The sequence below is a fragment of the Pteronotus mesoamericanus genome, unplaced genomic scaffold (assembly GCF_021234165.1).
Source record: "Pteronotus mesoamericanus isolate MK-2021 breed Mesoamerican mustached bat unplaced genomic scaffold, CSHL_Meso_final contig_226, whole genome shotgun sequence".
Lineage (NCBI taxonomy): Eukaryota > Metazoa > Chordata > Mammalia > Chiroptera > Mormoopidae > Pteronotus > Pteronotus mesoamericanus.
Window position 1 is genome coordinate 355,759 of NW_026555093.1, and position 21,548 is coordinate 377,306.

General features: G+C 36.3%; 1 protein-coding gene across 1 annotated transcript in view; it reads right to left on the reverse strand.

Moving 5' to 3' along the window:
• Positions 1–21,548, reverse strand: part of F8 (coagulation factor VIII) — a 207,744-nt gene that overhangs the window by 95,662 nt on the left and 90,534 nt on the right. The window contains exons 10-13 of the mRNA XM_054572236.1: positions 16,141–16,234; positions 9,425–9,639; positions 7,464–7,614; positions 2,578–2,787 (exon numbers count right to left, since the gene is read on the reverse strand). Of these exons, the coding sequence (XP_054428211.1) occupies positions 2,578–2,787; positions 7,464–7,614; positions 9,425–9,639; positions 16,141–16,234 (670 nt within the window). The remainder of the gene's footprint in view (positions 1–2,577; positions 2,788–7,463; positions 7,615–9,424; positions 9,640–16,140; positions 16,235–21,548) is intronic.

Genomic DNA, 21,548 nt, shown 5'->3' on the forward strand with positions numbered 1-21,548 from the left:
AAATTATCCAGAAAAGGCAAATCTATAGAGGCAGAAAGTAGATTAGTGGTTACCAGGTACTAAGGGAAGCAAGGAACGGAGAGTGAATTCTTAAGGGTGAAGTGTTTCTTTTAAAGGTGATAAAAATATTCTGGAATTAGATAATAATGATGGTTGAACAATATTGTGAACATACTAGAAGCCACTGAACTATACACTTTAAAAAAAGATTTTATTTATTTACTTTTAGAGAAAAGGGAAGGAAGGAAGAGAGGGAGAGAAATTGATCAGTTACCTCTCACTCGCCCCCAACTGGGGACCTGGCCTGCAACCCAGGCACGTGCCCTGACAGGGAATCAACTAGTGACCTTTAGGTTTGCAGGCCAGTGATCAATCTACTGAGCCACACCATTCAGGGTGATTACACACTTTAAATGGTTAAAATAATGCATTTATGTTATATAAATTTTACCTCAATAAAATGAAGGAATAAAAGAGATCAGAGTACTATATTGAACACAGAAAATCTTCTCTAGGGGTTTTGTTTAGCTTAAGCATTGTAATCAATAATACTATATTAAAATGTTTTCTTTCAAAATACATAAAGCAGTTATAACTTGTCTTTACAATTTAAGTGATCACCAAAGAAGTTTAAAAGCTCCTCAAAAGGTTTTTGTTGGTCATTTTGGGTTAGTATATTCAAATAAGATATGCTCATTCAGTACTGTATGTAGTTTCAAAACTTTAAAAAATATCATTGTAAAGTTTTCTTAAATAACAGTTTTTAATATGTTTTTGTGTTTAGTTTTGTTTCTTCAGGAATTCCTATTATCCATATGTTAAATTTTCTTTTTTTTAAAATTAATTTATTTACTTTTTAAATATATTTGTCTCTGCCTTCCCCCCACCTCTTTCCCTTGCCCCCTCCCACCTTCCCTCCCTCAGCTCTTCCCCTTTGGTTTTGTCCATGAGTCCTTGCTATATGTTCCTTGACTTTCCCCTTTTGAATTTAAATTTTTTAATATTTTATAATGGATTTTGACATTAAAAAATAAATAAATAAAATCAATCTGCATTTAAAAAAAAGAAAGAAGGAACTCCTACCTTTTGCAACAACATGGATGGAACTGGAGAATATTATGCTAAGTGAAATAAGCGAGTCGGTGAAAGACAAATACCACATGATCTCACCTGTAAGTGGAACCTATTCCACAAAATACACTAACGAACAAAATAAGCCACAGGGATGGAAAGTGACCAGAGGGGATGGGGAAAGAGTACAATGGTGGAAAGAAAGAGAAGGGACTAGACAAAGAACATGTATGAATGACCCATGGACATGGACAACAGAGTGGGAACTGACTGTGGGAGTGGGGGGTGGGGTGAGATGGGTGGAGGAGGCCAAGGGGGAAAAATTGAGACAACTGTAATAGAATAAACATGATTTCAAAATAAAAAATTAAAAAACCTTTTGAATAACAAAAAAAAAAATAAAAGCTCCTCAAAATATCGATATTTTAAATATTTTTCTCTGTGTTCTCATACTTACACTGTCTTTCTCTCTTTGGTTTAGACAATTGAGACCATATTACACATACTGTTTTATAACATTATTGCACATATTTAATTTATTTATTGAAAAATAATTAACTAAGCAGCTACTATAGGCTAGGCACTGTTAACATCAGGAATATAGTGAGGAGCAAGATAAGAAAGGTTTCTATCCTCAGAGTGCTTGGAAAATGGATGACAAATACATATGCATAAATAAACAATATATATTCAGAAGTGTTATTGGAGTTCTGTCAGGTTCTTCTTCACTCACTTCCCACAAAGATGTGTCATTTGAAGTTTCTGGGCATGAAGGCAAATATATGTTTATATGCAATGAGGTTGGTTTTTATTTCCCAGAAATTTTCCTATGAAAATTTATCTCCAGAAAAGTTGTAAGTATAAGAGAAAAACTACATTTTGCAAGTAGTTTTATGTGCTTTTCTCTGCAGATGATGGAGGTGGGAAGAACAAGAAGCATGGAGTGGCCTAGCGCTTATTATCAAGCTGTATGAATGTAACAATTCGTGTTGGATTTAGGCCAGTTCAGTGTTCCTTCTGATCACAGGGCTAATACTCTCAAAAGGCTTTTAGTGGATGCCAAGGAAAAAAGTGGATGAAAAGCTTATAGCTGCATTCATCCCGAAGGCTTCACAGTGGTTTGAGTGCATGTGTGCGAACAGAGTTTACTATGCATTTCCCAAAGCCTTCTAGGTGGAATTTATCCAATAATACCAATGTTCACAAGGCACACAGAAACATATTTAGCTCCCATGTTTTAATTGCATATATAAATGTATATTTACAATTACAGTTTAGTGAACACGCTTAAAATTTTGGTTCATGGCAAGTAAAGTCACTCTTTAGAGCAAAGACTTTTAAGTTAAAAGCTTGATGTGGTGCTGTCATTAAAATACCTAGCAATTACCAAAAATCACTGGAACCACTTAGTATCTGCCCAAATGCATGCCAGTGGGCAAAAGTGGTTATGAATGACTAGTGAAGCAATCACATCTGTTAGTAAAAAAAATAACATAAAAAACTAACCTGGGTTTTCCATCGACATGAAGACAGTTTCTCCTGAGAACGGAAATAGGGTAAGTGTGTCTTCATAGACCATTTTGTGTTTGAAGGTATATCCAGAGAAGAAGACAGAAAGGAAGTCAGTCTGCGCTCCAACACTTAGAATGTACCAGTATGCCACCTCATGTAAACAAACTGACAGCTGCAAACTATCAAAAACATAGCCATTGATGCCTGCAAAACAAATGGAGAACAAGAGGTTTTAGCAACATCAAGATTTATTATTTTGGATTGTCATAATAGGATTAAAACAATTATACTATGCTCAAGAATGATATAATGCCACTATGCTCTGGCATTGTATCATCCAGGAAAGTAGATTGTTAATACTTGATCAGCTAGGTTCTAATACCAAGGTGAGGACAGTGATGGACCATCGTGGTAAAGATGGATTTGGATGCTATATGGTGGGAAGGAGCAGGGCATTTGTATGGCCTCGAAGTGTCTCCCTACAAGCTGCTTATTAGTTCCAAGGGGGAAAGTAGTAACTACACAGAGGAAAACCCAGGAAGAAAAAAACTCCATCAGGTGGTAATGTGGTAAATATATGTTTTACTTTCAAAGAAACTGTCAAACTGTCTTCCAGAATGTACCATTCATTGCATATCCCCACCAGCAATATATGAGGGTTCCTATTTCTCTGCACTCTTGCTAGCATATTTAATATTGTCTGCTTTGTTTTATTTGAGCTATTAAAATAGGAGTGTAGAGGTATCTCACTGGGTTTCTCTTGACTTTATTGGGGTGACATTGGTTAATAAGATCATATAAGTTTCAAGTGTAGATTTCTATGATACATAATTTGTATATTGCATTGTGTGCTCACCACCCAAAGTCAAATCATCCTCTGACACCATATATTTGGCCCCCTTTAACCTTTACTACCCTCCCACCCTCCTCCCTCTAGTAACCACAATGCTGTTGTCTGTGTCTATGAATTTCACTTTAATATCAGCTTTTTCTGACTGACTTATTCTGCTTAGCATAATATTCTCAAGGTCCATCCATGTTGTTGCATATGGCAGTATTTTATCTTTTCTTATGTCTGAGTAGTCTTCTATTGTATATATGTACCACATCTTTATCCAATCCTCTAACAAAGGACACTTTGGTTGTCTCCATCTCTTGGCCACTGTGAATAATGCTGCAGTGAACATACGGGTGTGCATATATCTTTGCAAATAAATATTTTTGAGTTTTTTGGGTAGATACCCAGAAGAGGGATTGCTGGGTCAATATGGTAACTCTATTCATAACTTTTTGAGGAAACTCTATGCTGTTTTCCATAGTGGCTATACCACTTCACATTCCCACTAGCATTGAATGAAGGTTCCTTTTTCTTCACAACCTTTCCAACATTTATTATTACCTGTCTTGTTGATAATAGCCATTCTAACAGGTGTGAGGTGGTATCTCATTGTAGTTTTGTTTTGTAGTTCCCTAGTAGCTAGTGAGGTTGAACATCTTTTCATATGTTTGTTGGCTATTTGTATGTCTTTTTGGAGAAGTGCCTTTTCAGATCCTCTGCTCATTTTTAAATTGGTCTGTTCATTTGGTGTTGAGTTGTATGAGTTATTTATATATTTTGGATATTAACCCCTTGTTGGCACTATTGTTTGCAAATGAATATCATCTCCCATTTGATTTCTTGCCTTTTGGCTTTGTTGGCAGTTTCTTTTGCTGTGCAGAAGCTTTTTAGTTTGATATAGTCCCATTAATTTGTTTTTGCTTTTACTTCCTTTGCCTTTGGGGTCAAATTCATAAAATTTTCTCTAAGACCAAGGTCCACAAGATTAGTACCTATATTTTATTCTATGTAATTCATTGTTTCAGGTCTTATATTTAGGTATTTGATCCATTTTGAATTAATTTTTGTGCACAGGGACCAATCTTAGTGACTATGGTTTTAATATGCATTTCCTTGATAGCTAATGATGAATTTTTTCATGTAACACTTTGCCTTCCATATATCTTCTTTGATCATGTGCCTGTTCAAATCTTCTGCCCATTTTTAGGAGTTTATTTGTATTCTTACTGTTGAGTCTCAGAGTTCAGACAAGTGATGTGCAAATATTTTCTACAAATTTGTGGCTTGTCTTTTCATTCTCTTTAACAGTATTAGGACAAAAGTTTTACATTTTGTTAGTTAGTTTATTTTGTTCATTGGATTCCACTAATAGGTGAGATTATATGGTATTTTTCTTTCCCTGACTGGCTTATTTCACATAGCATAATTTTCTCCAGTTCCATCCATGCTGTTGCAAAAGGTAGGAGTTCCTTCTTTCTTTCTTCTGCATAATAGTCCATTGTGTAAATGAACCAAAGTTTTTGGATCCACTCATTTACTGAGTGGATTTCCAGCACTTGGCCATTGTAAATAGTGCTGCCATGCATATAGGGTTGCATAATTTCTTTTGAACTGGTGATTTGGGATTCTTAGAGCATAATCCCAGCAGCAGAACTACTGGGTCAAAAGGCAGTTGCGTGTTTAGTTTTTAAGGAAATTCCATACTGTTTTCCACCTGTGGCAGCACGAGTCTGCACTCCCACCAACAGTGCACTAGGGTTCTCTTTTCTCCACATCCTTACCAGCACTTGTTGTTTGTTGATTTATTAATGATGGCAGTTCTGACAGGTGTGAGTTGATATCTCAATATGGTTTTAATTTGCATTTCTCTAACAGTGGTGTTGAGCATCTCTTCTTATGTCTATGGGCCATCTATATGTCCTCCTTGAAGAAGTGCTTGTTCAGGTCCTTTGCCCATTTTTAATTGGGTTTTTTGTCTTTCTGGTGTTGAGGCAGTATGAGTTCATCATATATTTTGGAGGTCAAACCCTTGTCTGATGTGTCTTTGGCAAATATGTTCTCCAATATAGTGAGTTTCCTTTTAATTTTATGATGGTTTCTTTAGTGGTGCTTAAGCTTTTTAATTTGATGTAGTCCCATATTTTTTTTTTCCTTTATTTCCCTTGACCTAGGAGATATATCGGCAAAAATATTGCTATGTGGGATATCTGAAATTTTCTTATGTTTTTCTCTAGGGCTTTTATGGTGTCATGACTTATATTTAAGTCTTTTACCTATTTTGAGTTTATTCTGTATGGTGTAAATTGGTGGTCTAGTTTCATATTTTTTGTATGTACCAGTCCACTTCTCCCAACACCATTTATTGAAGAGGCTATTTTTACTCCATCATATGCTTGTGCCTCCTTTGTCAAATATTAATTGACCATAGAGACATGGGCTTATTTCTGGACTCTCTATTCTGTTTTGTTAAAGATGTTTAACTAAATTCAATGGGATACACAGGGTGACATGTGCTTATTCCATTGTAGCCAGAACCAGAACTCCAAAAAGCATATATATTTAATGCAATGTTTTCAATCAGATTGTTTTCCACTAACATAATATGGTAATACCCTTTCACTCACAAGCCCACTAGTAATAGCCATCTTATAATTTTGTCAGTCTGATAGGTATAGGTGCTATCACACTGGTATTCTATTTTGTATTTCCCTGTGAGATTGAAAATTTTTATCATATTTTTTTTACCATTCCAATTTGTGTGTTTATATAGACACATACACATATGTATGTATGCTATAGGCTGAATTGTGCTCCCACCCAAATGCATATATTGAAGTTCTAACTTGTAGTAGTGCATGTGGCTGCATTTAGAGATAGGTCTTGTTTTTTTAAAAGATTTTATTTATTTATTTTTAGAGAGAGGGGAAGGGAGGGAGAAAGAGAGGGAGAGAAACATCTGTGTGTGGTTGCCTCTTGCATGCCCCCTACTGGGGACCTGGCTTACAACCTAGGACTGTGTCCTAACTGGGAATCAAACTGACTACCCTTTGGTTTGCAGACTGGCACTCAATCCACTGAGCCACACCAGCCAGGGATAGAGATAGGTCTTTAAATAGGTAATTCATTAAAATGAGGTGATTTGGTGGTCTCTAACTCTATATGACTGGTGTCTTTATATGAAGAAGAAATTTGTACATAGACATGTACGTGCACAGAGGAAAAGACCAGGGAGAAGACAGCCATCTACAAGCCAAGGAAAGAGGTTTCAGAATACACTAATCCTGAGGACGCCTTGATCTCTCAGACTTCTAGCTTCCAGGATGTGAGGAAATAATTTTTGTTGTTGAATCCACCCAGTCTGTGGTATTTTGTTATGGCAGGCCTAGCAGACTAATACAACATACGTACAGGCTTATATAGGATTATATAATCATGGAGATAATGTTTTAACACAGGCTGCCTAAACACAGAATAGTTAGTAAAAAGGTATAATATGGAAAAAGATGGAGAGAGAAAAGGAAGGGGGCAATCAAGTGACCATCAAGAGGATCACATTATACACCTTAAAAACATAAAATTTTTATTTGTCCATTATATATCAATAAAGCTAGAAAAAAAGATGGCTTTTTTTAAAATGTACACTGTCTTGATTAATTTGACTGTTAAATTGCTATAGCTGGCAATTGTTTTACATATGTAAAATTGAGTTTCCTTTGTATTTCATGTGGAATTTGCCAATTGAGTGTAGTTTATATTAAGTATGAATTATGCATGTTTGGGTAAATGAAAGCTGTGTCTTATTTGATTTATCTTTTAAAAATAAAGTTCACCAAATATTTGATGCTTTCTAAAAGAAAAATACATGTAGATGTTTCATCATCATATACTTTTATATAAAGTTGCATATGTTGATATGTAACAATTTTTAAGAAACTATGACTCCTGCATAGCATGTAAATTAATCCATTATATAGACATCAATTTGGTGGCTTCAATATCCCTTTATCTATTACTCATTAGACTCAGGTGCTGCTTTACTTACTGTGCATGACGTTGGAAACTTGGAACTCTGGATCCTGGGGCTGCACCCCATTTGCATTGGGGAGGAAGCGCTGCATATTTTCTGTGAGGTACCAGCTTCGGTTCTCATCAAATACAGAAAACAGGATGACATTTCTCTTGTCTGACATAATCTGTGAATTACATGCATTGAAAGAAGGAGATACTACTACTATTGTCAGGTAGGAATTTGCAGTCTATAATAGAAGTGATGGTATGCATGTGGTATATCTATAATCCTTTGCGATTCCACTTCTCCATAGGGTTAATATTGTGGCATGTACCAGGGCCTGGGAGTGGGAGTGGGTACTATGAGCAGTAAGTATATGTCTAGAGCAAATGTGTCCTCAGGGCAAGAGGGTGACTGGACCCATTAAACTTCATTTATTCTGTCTTAAATCATGCAATCTTGTATTTAGCTATTACTCTACAGTATGGGACCTGAGCTGTTCTCTTTGGGAGTGAAGGGAGTGTGACATTTGAGAACTTTGAGCCTCTCTCCTCTGCATACCCTACTTTGCCTATCACATCGAAATGTTAACCTCTACCCTAAAAATAAAAATAAATGTATAGATAAACATTTTATATAAATATACATTCTATATTATATACATAATAACATGTATGTCACTAAATGTCTAAAATTTTCATTTAAAAAAACAACAAAAAACTTCATTTATTCTGGACCCAAAGCCAAATGCTGGCTGATTTTTTGGCACAGGCTATAGCCTCATTATTTCTATGTTCTTAATGGAGGAGTTTTACTCTTAAAGACTCAAGTGATTATTCAGTATCTTTCTTGAACAAGTTAGTCATGCCAAATAATATTAATGCTTTTCCTAAACATCTGTTCTACCAACTGGCCTTCCGTAATGCTACTAATCTATTAAAACATTGAAAGTAGAAAACAGAGACCAAATAACAAAGGTAAGATGAATCATAAAATGTTAACTAACACTAATACCTTTAGTTTTCTGTTTAAAAAATGTAAAGTATTTTTCAGAAGAGCAGTTTGTGTATGAACTAAAGTTATGAGTTATTCACTTGCTAATTGAGTTTTCTAAGATTTAATGTGTAAACCCTACTAATGTGTATCAATTTATCAGTTTTATTTTGTATAACCTATTGTTATAGAAACCAAAATGCTGGGTGGAGGAGAATAAAGAATATAGAGGAACATTTTATTAATTTTCCAAAAGTTAGTGGAAAAACTATAATTAGGAATATATTTTCATGACAGGTACTTGGCCAAATTTATGCCTCTCTGGATTTGTGTGCCACATGTTTTTCCTACATTAAAATTCATGTGCTTTAGTCTTTGAACCAATGAAATGTTTTTAGGTTTGTAGGAATGCTGAATGGACATGTAGTCAAATATATCACAAATACCCAAATGGACATGTAGTCAAGCCTCACCAATATGGCAATGAGTTTTTGTGAAGTAAGGTTTTCTTATTCAGAGAATTTAACTTCATGTTTTAAAGTAGCAGAAGTGGTAAAATTCTAGTTATATTCTGAAATATTTTATATCTTTCCTTGTATTTTGCTCAAGAAATATTTATTGAACTTTAGAGAAATCTAGGCAGTGATACAGATTTGTGTGTCATCCAAAAATAGGTTATAATTGAAGATGTTAAAATGGGCAAGATCCTTTATAGAGAGTGGAATTTTGGACTGCGTATGAGTATTATAGAAATAATCTAGGGCCCAGGTCTCCTGTGCATCCAGCAGGCAAGATTATTATACCAAATTCAAAAATGAATTAACAGCTGTGAAAGACCCAACTCATTTCCTTTATTGGTCAATATTGCAGATGACTATATTTTCTGCATGCTACTGGAAGACATATACTGAGGAAGTACATGAAATATTATGTGGAAGTTCATATACATCATCATTCCATTTTTAGCTTCAAATCCAGTACTTGGGGAGAGAAGAACTCACCTGATTTCCCCTTTGATCTACAGATTCTTTGTAGCAGATGAGGAGAGGGCCAATGAGTCCTGAAGCTAGATCTTTCTCTAGATTAACAGAGCTTGAGTAATATCTGGTCAGGCACCGAGGATCTGATTTAGTTGGCCCATCTTCTACAGCCACTCTCCATTTATACTTGAATACCTTTCCTGGCAGAATTGGCATATCTTTCAGATGTTTCACACCTACCCATATCCAAACCACAAAATAGCTTGATTAGAGTATAAAGAGCCACATATTAGTAATTGTGTTGCTATTGCAAGAGTTCTACAAAACTATAAATACATGACATTTCTCAATAAATGGAAACTAAATTAGCACATGTTATAAGTTTAAGATTTATAAAATTTTTTACAATAAAAATGAGTCCAGATGACTATATTTTAGTGTGTTAGTCTAGATGACTAACATATTTATTAACATATTTGGTAACATATTTTGTTAGTATGATAGTTTGAGTTGACATGGGCAGGTCCCACCATTACAAATATATAGAAATAATAGATAATAATTTTTATATATTTTAAATACATAGCTGAAAATGTATGCAGAAGCAAAAAAAAAATCTCAAGTGTTAAAATAGAGACACCAATTTTAGAGGGGTAAGCTACAGTTGATAATCCAGTTGACTGTGAGACTTTCAAGCCTAGATATATGCCAAAGGCCTGTGCACTGAAGTTTTAACTCACTTTTGGTATCAAAAGATGTGGTATATGACCCCTGTGAGGAATAGAAACAAGAATTGAGACCTGCTCTCAGGCTAATGGGTCCTCAGGAGAAGAAGTGTCTGATTTTAGTAATTAAAACTCACTTTAGGGTATGCTTAATATGTAAAGATCCAGTCTAAATCAAAATTTGTACTTTACATCCATTCTAAGCTCTCCTACATCCCTATTAGGTTAAGCCTGACGTGTGGAAAGAATGCTGTGGTATACTCTTTCAGTATTTCTCAACCTTTCCCTTCCTTCTCCCAGTAGTTGAGAGTGAGGGTGGACAGGTATGAGAGGAAAGGGCCAATAGACTTTTGCTTAATAGATCCTGCTTTTTGAGTACTCTCTCTCTCTCTTTATTTTTTTTTATTTTTTAAAATTATATTCTATTGGAGTTCTGGCCAAGATAGAGGTGTAGGTAGAAATGCTTCACTTCCTCTCACTACCAAAAGGAGGATAACAATCCATTTAAAAACAAAAACAACCAGAACTGCCAGAAAATCAAACTGCATGGAACTCTGACAACCAAGGAGATAAAGAAACATTTATCCAGACTGACAGTGCCACAAAGCAGCAAAGAGGGTTGCCCCACTCTGGCCAATACCTAAGGCTCCACCCCTTAAAACGTAACAGGTGTGCCAAGACAAAGAAATATGGCTCAAAAGAAAGAACAGATCAAAACTCCAGAAAAAGCCCTGGCTGGTGTGACACAGTGGATTGAGCACCAACCTGTGAACCAAAGAGTCACTGGTTCAATTACCAGTGTAGGGCACATGCCTGGGTTGCAAGTCAGGTCCCCAGAAAGGGGTGTGCGAAATGCCACCACACATTGATGTTTTTCTCCCTCTCTTTCTCCCACTTTCTCCTCTCTAAAAATAAATAAATAAAATCTTTAAAAAAAAAGAACTCCAGAAAAAATCTACGTGATGAAGAGATAGACAACCTATCAGGTGCAGAGTTCAAAACACTGGTAATCAGGATGCTCACAGAAATGATTGAATTTGGTCGCAAAATAAAGGAAGGAATGAAGTCTAGACAAAGTGAAATAACAGAAAATATGCAAGGAACGAACAGTGAAGAGAAGGAAACCAGGACTCAAATAAACGATTTGGAAAAAAGGAAGAAATAAACATTCAACCAGGACAGAATCCAGAAACAAGAATTCAAAAAAATGAGGAGAGGCTGAGGAACCTCTGGAATAACTTTAAACAGTCCAATATCCAAATCATAGGGGGTGCCAGAAGGAGAAGAGGAAGAGCAAGAAATTGAACATTTATTTGAAAAAATGATGAAGGAAAACTTCCCCAGTCTGGTGAAAGAAGTAGACTTTCAGGAAGTCCAGGAAGCTCAGAAAGTCCTGAAGAGTTTGGATCCAAGAAGAAACACACCAAGGCACATCATAATTAAGTTACCCAAGATTAAAGATAAGGAGAGAATCTTAAAAGCAGCAAGAGGAAAGGAGAGAGTTAGCTACAAAGAGTGCCCATGAGACTATCAGATGATTTCTCAAAAGAAACTTTACAGACAAGAAGGGGCTGGAAAGAAGTATTGGAAGTCATGAAAGGCAAGGACCTACATCCAAGATGACTCTATCCAGCAAAGCTATCATTTAGAATGGAAGGGCAGATAAAGTGCTTCCCAGATAAGGTCAAGTTAAAGGAGTTCATTATCAACAAGCCCTTATTGTATGAAATGTTAAAGGGACTTATCTAAGAAATAGAAGATCATAAACTATGAGCAGTAAAATGACAACAAACTCACAACTATCAACAACTGAACCTAAAAAAACAACAACAGAGTAAGCAAAAACTAGAACAGGAACAGAATCACAGAAATGGAGATCACATGGAGCGTTATCCATGGGGAGGGGGAAGAGGAGTATGGGGGAAGAGATTAAGAAGCATGATTGGTAAGCATAAAATAGACAGAGGGAGATTAACAATAGTATAAGAAATGGAGAAGCCAAAGAACTTATATGTACAACCCATGGGCATGAAGTAAGAGGGGGGGAATGCTGGAAGATGAGGGGGTGCAAGGCAGAGGGAGATAAAGTGGAGAAAAACAATGAGGAAAATGTAATGGCATAATCAATAAAATATACTTAAACATAACCTAATAAAATTAAAATATACTCTGAAAATTATATTCTATTGATTATGCTATTGCAGTTGTCACAATTTTCTTCCTTTGCCCCCTCCACCCAGCACCCCCTACTCCCTCAGGAAATCTCCACACCATTGTTCACGTCCATGGGTCATGCATATAGGTTCTTTGGCTATTCCATTTCCTATACTGTACTTTACATCCCTATGGTTATTCTGTAACTACCAATTTGTACTTTTTAATCCCTTCACCTTTTTACCCTTTCCACCACACCCCCTTCCCATCTGTCAACTAAAAAACATTTTTTAAATGAAAAAAACATCTTGAAGTAGTCCATTGGAATCAAGACTATTGGAATACCCATTGCCATAAGGTTCACTCTTAATCTCCAACTGTCATCACTGTGAAGGCAAGTACTACCAGTTTCTTTGTCTCCTCATATTACAGCTTCCCTGTGTCTTTTTCTGTGTATTAGGTAGAGGTGCTACATCTCCTAGGCTTGGTAGAGTGACTCAATGTAGCAGGTGTTTCTGTAGGGTCCAATGGCACAGCCTACGTGATCATCCAAGCTGAGCCCTCAAGACGCGCCCCCTCTGTAGGCTGTATACAACCTCTTCTTGTAGTTGAGCCTTGATTTCTGTTGGCACATCAATGGGGGAAATTTACCCCCAGGCTGATAAGCGGCAAGGAATGGCTACAACCACCAACCTCCAACCACCATGGATTATCAGTTGTGCAGGGGCCCACCCTACAAGGCAGGACTTACTTTAGCAGGGCTCTAATGCCTATGAGTTGGTCCTTCGAGTGCGACACTTGTGGAGGTTGTTGGGTTGTGCATCAGTGTGGTCTGAAGCTGTGCACTGGCTGTGCTGGTTCTGGGGCCTCCCAGTGGATGCACGCCAAGGTCAGCCACTGCCTGTGTTCTGTCCAGAACCATCCAGCATTAGCTACAAAGTGATCTGCAGATGATTACTACTTGTGCTGGGCTTGGAGATGCCCAGTTGTGGCCGAGCTGTGAGCCAAGGCCAGCTGCTGCTAGTGGCAGGCTTGGAGCCACTTAGTGAGAGGTACAGGGCACACCGACACCAGACACTGCTTGTTGGAGAGATTTTAGGAAAATCTGAAGCATGAGCCAAGAGAGACCATTCATATGGAAAAGCCACTGGGAATAGCTTGGGTGGGCCCAAATGTTGCAAGTGGCAGGGTCTTAGGGAATCACCAGGGTGGAGCAAACAGTGTAAGCCAGATTGATAGAGTCTCAGATATAGAGATGGTCTGTCATCAAAAGAACAATGACTGCTGCCAGCACTTTTGTCTGAGAGAAAGCTACCTCCCCCACCCCTCACTCTTGCCCTGATGCTAGACAATTCAGTTTTTCCTTGTATGTCTCTGGTGCCTTTTGAGCTGCTCTTGCACTGGAGCTCAGAAAGAGTGAGTCTAGAGTATGTCTGTATGTGGGCCCTTTAAGAGAAACTGCCTGGGATTCCAGCAGCCCTCTGGTCTCCCTCAGCCTCAATCCCAACTGGTTTTTACAGCCATAAATTATGTGGACTTCTTAGCACTGGAAACTTGGGCTGGGGGGCCTGGTGTGGCACTAGGACTCCTTTTCCTTAGAGGGGACCTCCACAGCTGAGCTATCCCTCCAGGTTTTTATCTGCCACAGGTGGGTGTGGGACCAGGCCATCCAAGTCTCCTTTCTTCCCTACCAGTCTTGATGTGGCTTCTTCTTTAATTCCCTAGTTGTAGGATTTCCATTCAGCCAGATTTCAGGCAGTTCTGAATGATGGTGTTCTGTAGTTTAGTTGTAATTTTGACGTGGTCGTGGGAGGAGGCTAGTACTATGTTTACCTATGCCGCTATCTTGACCAGAAGTCATTCTATTATTTTGATAAAGTAAATATTCACCCCAAAGTAAAGAATAGAAAGAGTATATATAACAGCTAATCTACTAAAAGGAAAAATATATAGCAAGTAAAACCTTTTACAAAAGAGATAAAATAATTGCAAATAAAATATAAAATTACTGTAATGTGTACAAACATATCAGTAGTAACACAAATGTGTTAAATAGGACTAAAATCCCCTATTAAAAGATGGAGATTGGGTAGAAAAACAAAACTCAGATATACCAGGGTTGGCAAAAGTAGGTTTACAGTTGTGAATATGTGAAATACAGAGTTTATTCTTGTATTATTATTTACTAATTCTTGTATTATTTATTTGTATTACAACTGTAAACCTGCTTTTTCCCACCCTTGTATGCTCTTTACATGGGCCAGCTCTAACACAAAGTAAATAAAAATATGGTGAAATAATATCATGGGAAAGATAAACTAGCTAAGGATGTGTGGCAATACTAAAATTAACAAAACAGAATTCAAGTTAAGGAGCATAAAACAGAACCAAGAAAGATATTTTAATCGATAAAGGCTGTAATCCATGAGACAGATATATCATGAATCGTTAAACAACAAACAACATAACAAATAAAAACTAAAGTTGTGAACTATTCTGAAATGAAAGATAAGAAGATTACTAGATATCAAAAGTATGGAATGTAGTAAAAAACTGTATTTAGAGAAAAAATATAACTTTATATGCATTTACCAGGAAAAATGCCTATAATTAAATAAACTAAGAAGATAAATGATAGATAGATACATACATAAAGGCAAACAACTGAGCAGAAAAAATAATCAAAGGAGAAATAAACAGTAAATTCATAGTAGAGAAAACCCAAATGGCCAATAAAAATATGAAAAGATGGTCAACTCTACAAGAAATTAAAGAATTCAAATTAAAGCAGCAATGAGACACTACTTTTCACCCACCAGATTGACAGTATTTTAAGAGTATTGTTGTCTAGCTATCAAGGATATGGGAAGTTATATTTTCATGAGTGACTAGCAGGAGTACAAATTATTACTTCATTTGGGAACAAAGGTCTGGCTATTTATTAAAAATAAAAATAGAAATACTCAGGAATTCTGTGACTCAGAAATTCCAGTTTGAGGTTAGTGAACTTGTAGATGGATCAACCGAAGTTATCTAAACTACAGAAGAGAGGGAGAGAGAAAAATATGATCAAATATTAAGGCATGTGGGACAATCCCAAAAGATCAAACATACATGTAAATGGAGGCCTAGGAAAAGAGACAGAGGACAGAGCAGAAAATATTTGAAGAAATAATGACCACAATCTTTCCAAACTTGGTGAAAAACATAAATTTATAGATCCAAGAATATCAGTGAACTGCAAGTGAAGAAAATCATAGCCAGAGAAAAATGACATATAGGGGAATCTATGGAATCTAGACTTAGCTAGTATAAAGGTCCGTAAAATAATATTTTGAAAGTCCTAAAAGGAAAACAACCCTTTCCACCCAGAATTCTATGTCCAGTGAAATTATCCTTCAAATGTAAAGACAAAAATAAAGATATTTTCAAATGAAATAAAACTAAGAGAATTCATCTCTAGCATACTTGCACGAATGTTAAAGAGTATTCTTTAGGCTGAAGGGAAATGATCTGAATTGAAGTGATACCAGAGGGAAATTTGGATCTCCAGGAAGGCACAAAAAGCATTGACAATGGTAAATAGCTGGATAAATATCAAAGAATGCTTTCCTCATAATTTTCTAAAAGTGCATATGTATGTTTAACTAAAAAAAAATAGCATTTTATTGTCGGTATTATAAAGTACATAGCTGTAATACATCTGGAAATTATAGCATAAAGGATGGTTAGTGGTACATGTGTCTATATGGTACATTACTTGGGGCAAGGATCAACATAATTTTAGTTATTATTGAGACTGTGACTTCATCCGTACCTACAGGTAGGTAATAAGTATAAAACTGAGATAAGACTTACCTTTTGGCAATCTCCCTGAGTGCAGAGGACTGACGTTAGTGATTCCGTGAGGGAAGATGTTATATGGTCGGCTTGCTTGATTCTTAAATATAATCTGAAAGTATAAATGAACTATAAATCAAGTCTTAACTACTAGTTTTGTCTCAAAAACCAAGATCAAGACGAAAAGTGTGGCTTATCTCCAGAAAACAAAAGCTTCTTTGAATCCACATTACAGGGGTTTGAGTATAGATAAAGCTCACATTACTTATTCTTTTCATAAGATTGCTCAGACAGCTACTTAGGTTTCTCTCTAAAGGCACCTTTTCATTTTTTTTCATTTTTTCTGGAATTTTAATGTTCGTCTCTACAAAATAGGAAAAAATAAGAGTTAACTTAAATATTAAAATGTGATAAATTATTTCAATTGCTTAAGGAAGTATTTCTTGCACCTTCACACACTAATTGAAATTTGAATGTCTGCTGAGGACACTGCTTCCCCTCAGTCTTTTCCACCATGTGGGCACTGAATTCCCCAATAGTGGAGAGGGAAATAGTGATTCAGGTAATAAAATATTCATTGAATGAGCAAGCATGACCAGAAGGACTGTCGATTACAGCATTAAGCAAGGATGACAATCACCATCATCTGATTGCATGAGGTTTAAAAGAGAGGAAGGGTAGAAAATAATAACACAGACACAGCCGTTGAGAACCCTGAGGACATCATCCCACACTCTACATCTGAGGATTAGAAACCAACTTCCACTTGCATTCTTGTCTTAAAACCTACTCATTTGGTAAAACCCAGTAAACAGTCTATTTCTTACCTACACCTAAGCAGAAGACTGGTGTAGGAGAAACATCACACAGCCCTGCAACTAGCTTCTGTATATACACATAACCCATGGACACAGACAACAATGTGGTGAAGGCCAGAGGGGCTGGGTAGAGGGGGGGCAAAAGGGGATATCTGTAATAGTGTCAACAATACAAAATCATGATCATAAATCTCAAATGGGCACTCAAGCTACCTAGCCATCCTATTGCTTTCCTAGAAACTCACCTTCTCACCTACTTAGTTGACTATTTGCTTCCTGATTTTCACTCTCAGTTGTTTCTTTTTTCACTGAGAAGCGAAGCATTCAAAATAGACATTCTTCATCTTCCAACCATCAGATCTACCCACCTATATGCATATATGATCATATTTTCTCCTGTTAAAATCAGCTCTTATCTAATGGCAACATCTCTTCTTTTGTACTAGTATACAGTAAAATTGTAGCATCTTCCACTGAAAAAATTTCTTATTGGAACAAAATAGAGAGTCCAGAAATAGACTCACATATATAGTCAACTAATATTGACAAAGAAGTAAAGACAATAAAAAAGAATAATAATTATATATGGTGCCAGTTGGGTACTGGAAATATCAGGGAGAACACTTTATAAAGTATATGCTGTACACCTGAAACTAATACAAAATAATGTTGACTGTAAACTATAATTGAAAAGAAATTTAAAAAAAGGAAAAAAAACCCAGAAAAGAGTGTGAGGATAGGTCGAAAAGGTGAAGGGAGTAAGAAGTTACAAAATAAAGCCAGGGGGCGAAAGACAAATACCATATGATCTCACCTATAAGCGGAACCTAACCAACAATACAAAGATGCAAGGAAAATAAGACCAGCAACACTGAAAGGAAAAGAAACCAACAGAGACAAGAGGGAAGGAGGGGGGGCGGGGAAAAGGAAGGGAAGGGGCAAGTCAAGGAACATATAGCAAGGACTCATGGACAAAACCAAAGGGGAAGAGCTGAGGGAGGGAAGGAGGGAGGGGGCAAGGGAAAGTGGTGGGGGGTAGGCAGAGACAAATGTATTTGAAAAAATAAATTAAAATAAAATTAAAAAAAGAAAAAGAAGTTACAAAATAGTCACAGGGATGTAAAGTACAGCATAGGGAACATAGTCAATAATATTGCGATAACTATATGGTGCCAGATGGGTACTAAAATTATCAGAGGGATCACTTTGTAAAGTATATGATTGTCTAACCACTATGCTGTGCACATAAAACAAATATAAAAATATAATATTCAAAAAAAAAGAAAATGGAGCAAAAATAATTTTTAACAAATGTGTATGGAACAACTAAACATTCACAAGCAAAAAAAAAAAAATTCTAGTTACAGACCTTATTGACAAAGAAGTAAAGACAATAAAAAATTGTCAGTAAGTATGGTGGTGACTTAGGTTTTATGCAGATCTTTATCAGGATAAGGACATCCTTTGCAATCCCCATTTCTTATGACTTATGACCATTCACAAAAATTAACCCCAAATAGATCATAGACCTACATAATTTTTTTTGGAATTCTTTTGTATGTGAGATTTGTCTGTATTCCCCATCTATTTATTTAGTCAATCATTTATTTATATTGGTAAAGACTCATGGATATTTATTTTATGCTTAAATTCTTCCAGCTGAGACATTAGAAGCTCTTTAAGTTGGCTCCTCTATGCCTTTGACATTATCCCATCATTTTTATCCTAAGAACACTGGCTAGGATTTCTAGTAAAATATTAAATAAAGTTAGTGTTACCTGTAAATTGTGTCTTGTCCTGATCTTAAACAGGAGAATTTCTGAGTTTCACCAGTAAGTATGGTGGTGACTTAGGTTTTATGCAGATCTTTATCAGGATAAGGACATCCTTTGCAATCCCCATTTCTTATGACTTTTTTTTTATGAATGGATGTTGAATTTTGATAAATCCTTTTTCTGAAACTATTGAAATTAACAAATGGTACTTTGCCCTTTTATGTGTTAATATAGTAGATTACCATGTTTGATTTTCTAATGTTAAATTTACCTGGTATTCCAGGCATAAATCAACTAGGTCATAATGTATTATCTTTTTTGTATATCACTGTATTGGGTTTAAATTTTGTTTAGGATTTTAAAATTTATATCTGTAATGTGATTGGTTTATAATTTAAATTTCCTTTTCTTATACTCTCATGGTCAGGTTTACAACCAAGATTATGTGACTTAATAAAAAAGAACTAGCAGGTCTTTCCTTTTTCCTTATACCCTACATCTAAAATTTTAATATAAAATTATGTATTCCTTGAGTATTTTGTAAATTGCCAATAAAATGGCAATTATTGTTAGATTGACAGTGATTTTCTTTCAACATACTAAAGACATTTCATTGTCTTCTGGCTTCCTTTGTTGCTCTAGAGAAGTAAGCTGTCAGTTTATGTGGCAGTTTTAAAATATGGCTCCCAAGTTCTTTGACACTCCTTCCATCAAAAAGTAGACCAAATTTCCCCTCTCTTTAATTCTGGGTGGATTTTGACTGCTTTGACTAAAAGATTATGGCATAAAGTGCTGTATAAATCTGGATCGTGGGTCATAAAATGTGATGCACTTTCTAACTTGCTTAGTGGAACATAGACTTGGAGCCATGAACCACCATGTAAGAAGTCCCTATCCTGAGGCCACCATGGTGTGAGTTAACCAAGCCACATGGAAAACCATGTGCTCTGGCTGGCAGTTCCAGTCTTTGAGTCATCCCCAGTCAGGTGCCAGACAAGTGAGCAAAGCTGCCTTGGTCCCTCCATATCCATGGATTACCACCAAGTGATCTCAGTCAATGCCAAAGAGATAAAGAATTACTCAGCTTCTCAATTTCTTCAAAAAAAGGCAGTTGGGATTTTGATAGGGATTGAATTGAATCTGTAGACAAATTTAGAAAAGTCTCAACAGTAACTTACTCTTTCAATTCATGAACGTAATAAGTCTTTCCATTTATTTAAATCTTTAAATTACCTCAGCAATGATTAATAGTTTTCAGTGCACAAGTCCTTTCTTGTTAAATTTATCCCAAATTATTTTATTCTTTAAAAAAAATAAATTTTATTGATTATGCTATTACAGTTGTCCCATTTTTTTTCTCCTCTGCCTAGTACCGCCCTTCCCTGTAGCAATTCCCCCCTTAGTTCATGTCCATGGGTCATGCATTTAAGTTATTTGCTTTTCCATTTCCTATACTATTCTTGACATCCCCCTGCCTATTTTGTACCTACCAATTATCCTCCTTAATCCCTGCACCTTTTCCCCTTTCTCCCCCTCTTTCTTCCTGCTGATAGCCCTCCAAATGATCTCTATATCTATGATTCTGTTCCTGTTCTGGTTGTTTGCTTGGTTTGTTTTTTAGATTCAGTTGTTGATAGTTGTGAATTTGTTGCCCTTTTAATGTTCATAGTTTTGACCTTCTTCTATTTCTTAGATAAGTCCATTTAACATTTCATATAATAAGGCCATGGTGATGATGAACTCCTTTAGCTTTGCCTTGTCTAGGAAGCACTTCATCTGTCTTTCCATTCTAAATGATAGCTTTGCTGGGTAGAGTAATCTTGGATGTAAGTCCTTGCCTTTCATGATTTTGAATACTTCTTTCTAGCTTCTTCTTGCCTGTAAGGTTTCTTTTGAGAAATCAGCTGATAGCCTTATGGGAACTCCTTTGTAGGTAACTGTCTCCTTTTCTCTTGCTACTTTTAAGATTCTTTATCTTCAAACTTTGGCATTTTAATTATGATGTATCTTGAAGTGCTCCTCTTTGGGTCCAACTTGTTTGGGACTCTCTCTGAGATTCCTGGACTTTCTGAAAGTCTATTTCCTTTGCAAATTAGGGAAGCTTTCTATTTCTTGCTCTTCTTCTGGCATCCCTATGATTCAGATGTTGGTACATTTAAAGTTGTTCCAGAGGTTCCTAAGCTTATCTTAGGGGTTTTTTTAAAGTTCTCTTTTCTTCATGCTGTTCTGATTGAATGCCTTTTCCTTCCTTGTGTTCCAGATGGTCAATTTGATTCTCAGTTTCTCTACTGTTGGTTCCCTGTAGATTTTTCTTTATTTCACTTAGTGTAACCTTCATTTTTTTCCCTTATGTTTTTGCTGTATTCAATGAGTACTCGAACATCCAGATCACCAGTGTTTTGAACTCTGCATCTGATAGGTTGGTTATCCCTGTTTCATTTAGTTCTCTTTCTGGGTTTTTTTTTCTGTTCTTTCATTTGGGCCATATTTCTTTGTCTCCTCAATTTAGCAGCCTCCCTGTGTTTGTTTCTGTGTATTAGGTAGAGCTGTTTTGACACCCTGTGAAAGGCTCCTGTAAATTGTGTGTGGTAGAGCCTTATGCAATAGCCAGCATGGGGCAATTAACTTCACTGCTTTGTGGCTCTGTGGAGGTGAGGGCTAGGAGAGGGGACAATACCGCTGTCTGGCTTCTGGAGGTTTGCCTGGCACTCACCCTGTTTCCAGTCACTTGACCCACTTTCTGTATGCAACTGGCACCCTTCCAGCTGTTGCCTTGGTGATGAATCTGAAAGTGGGTGGGTTTGCGTATGTTCTAAGTCAGTGTGGGCCCTTT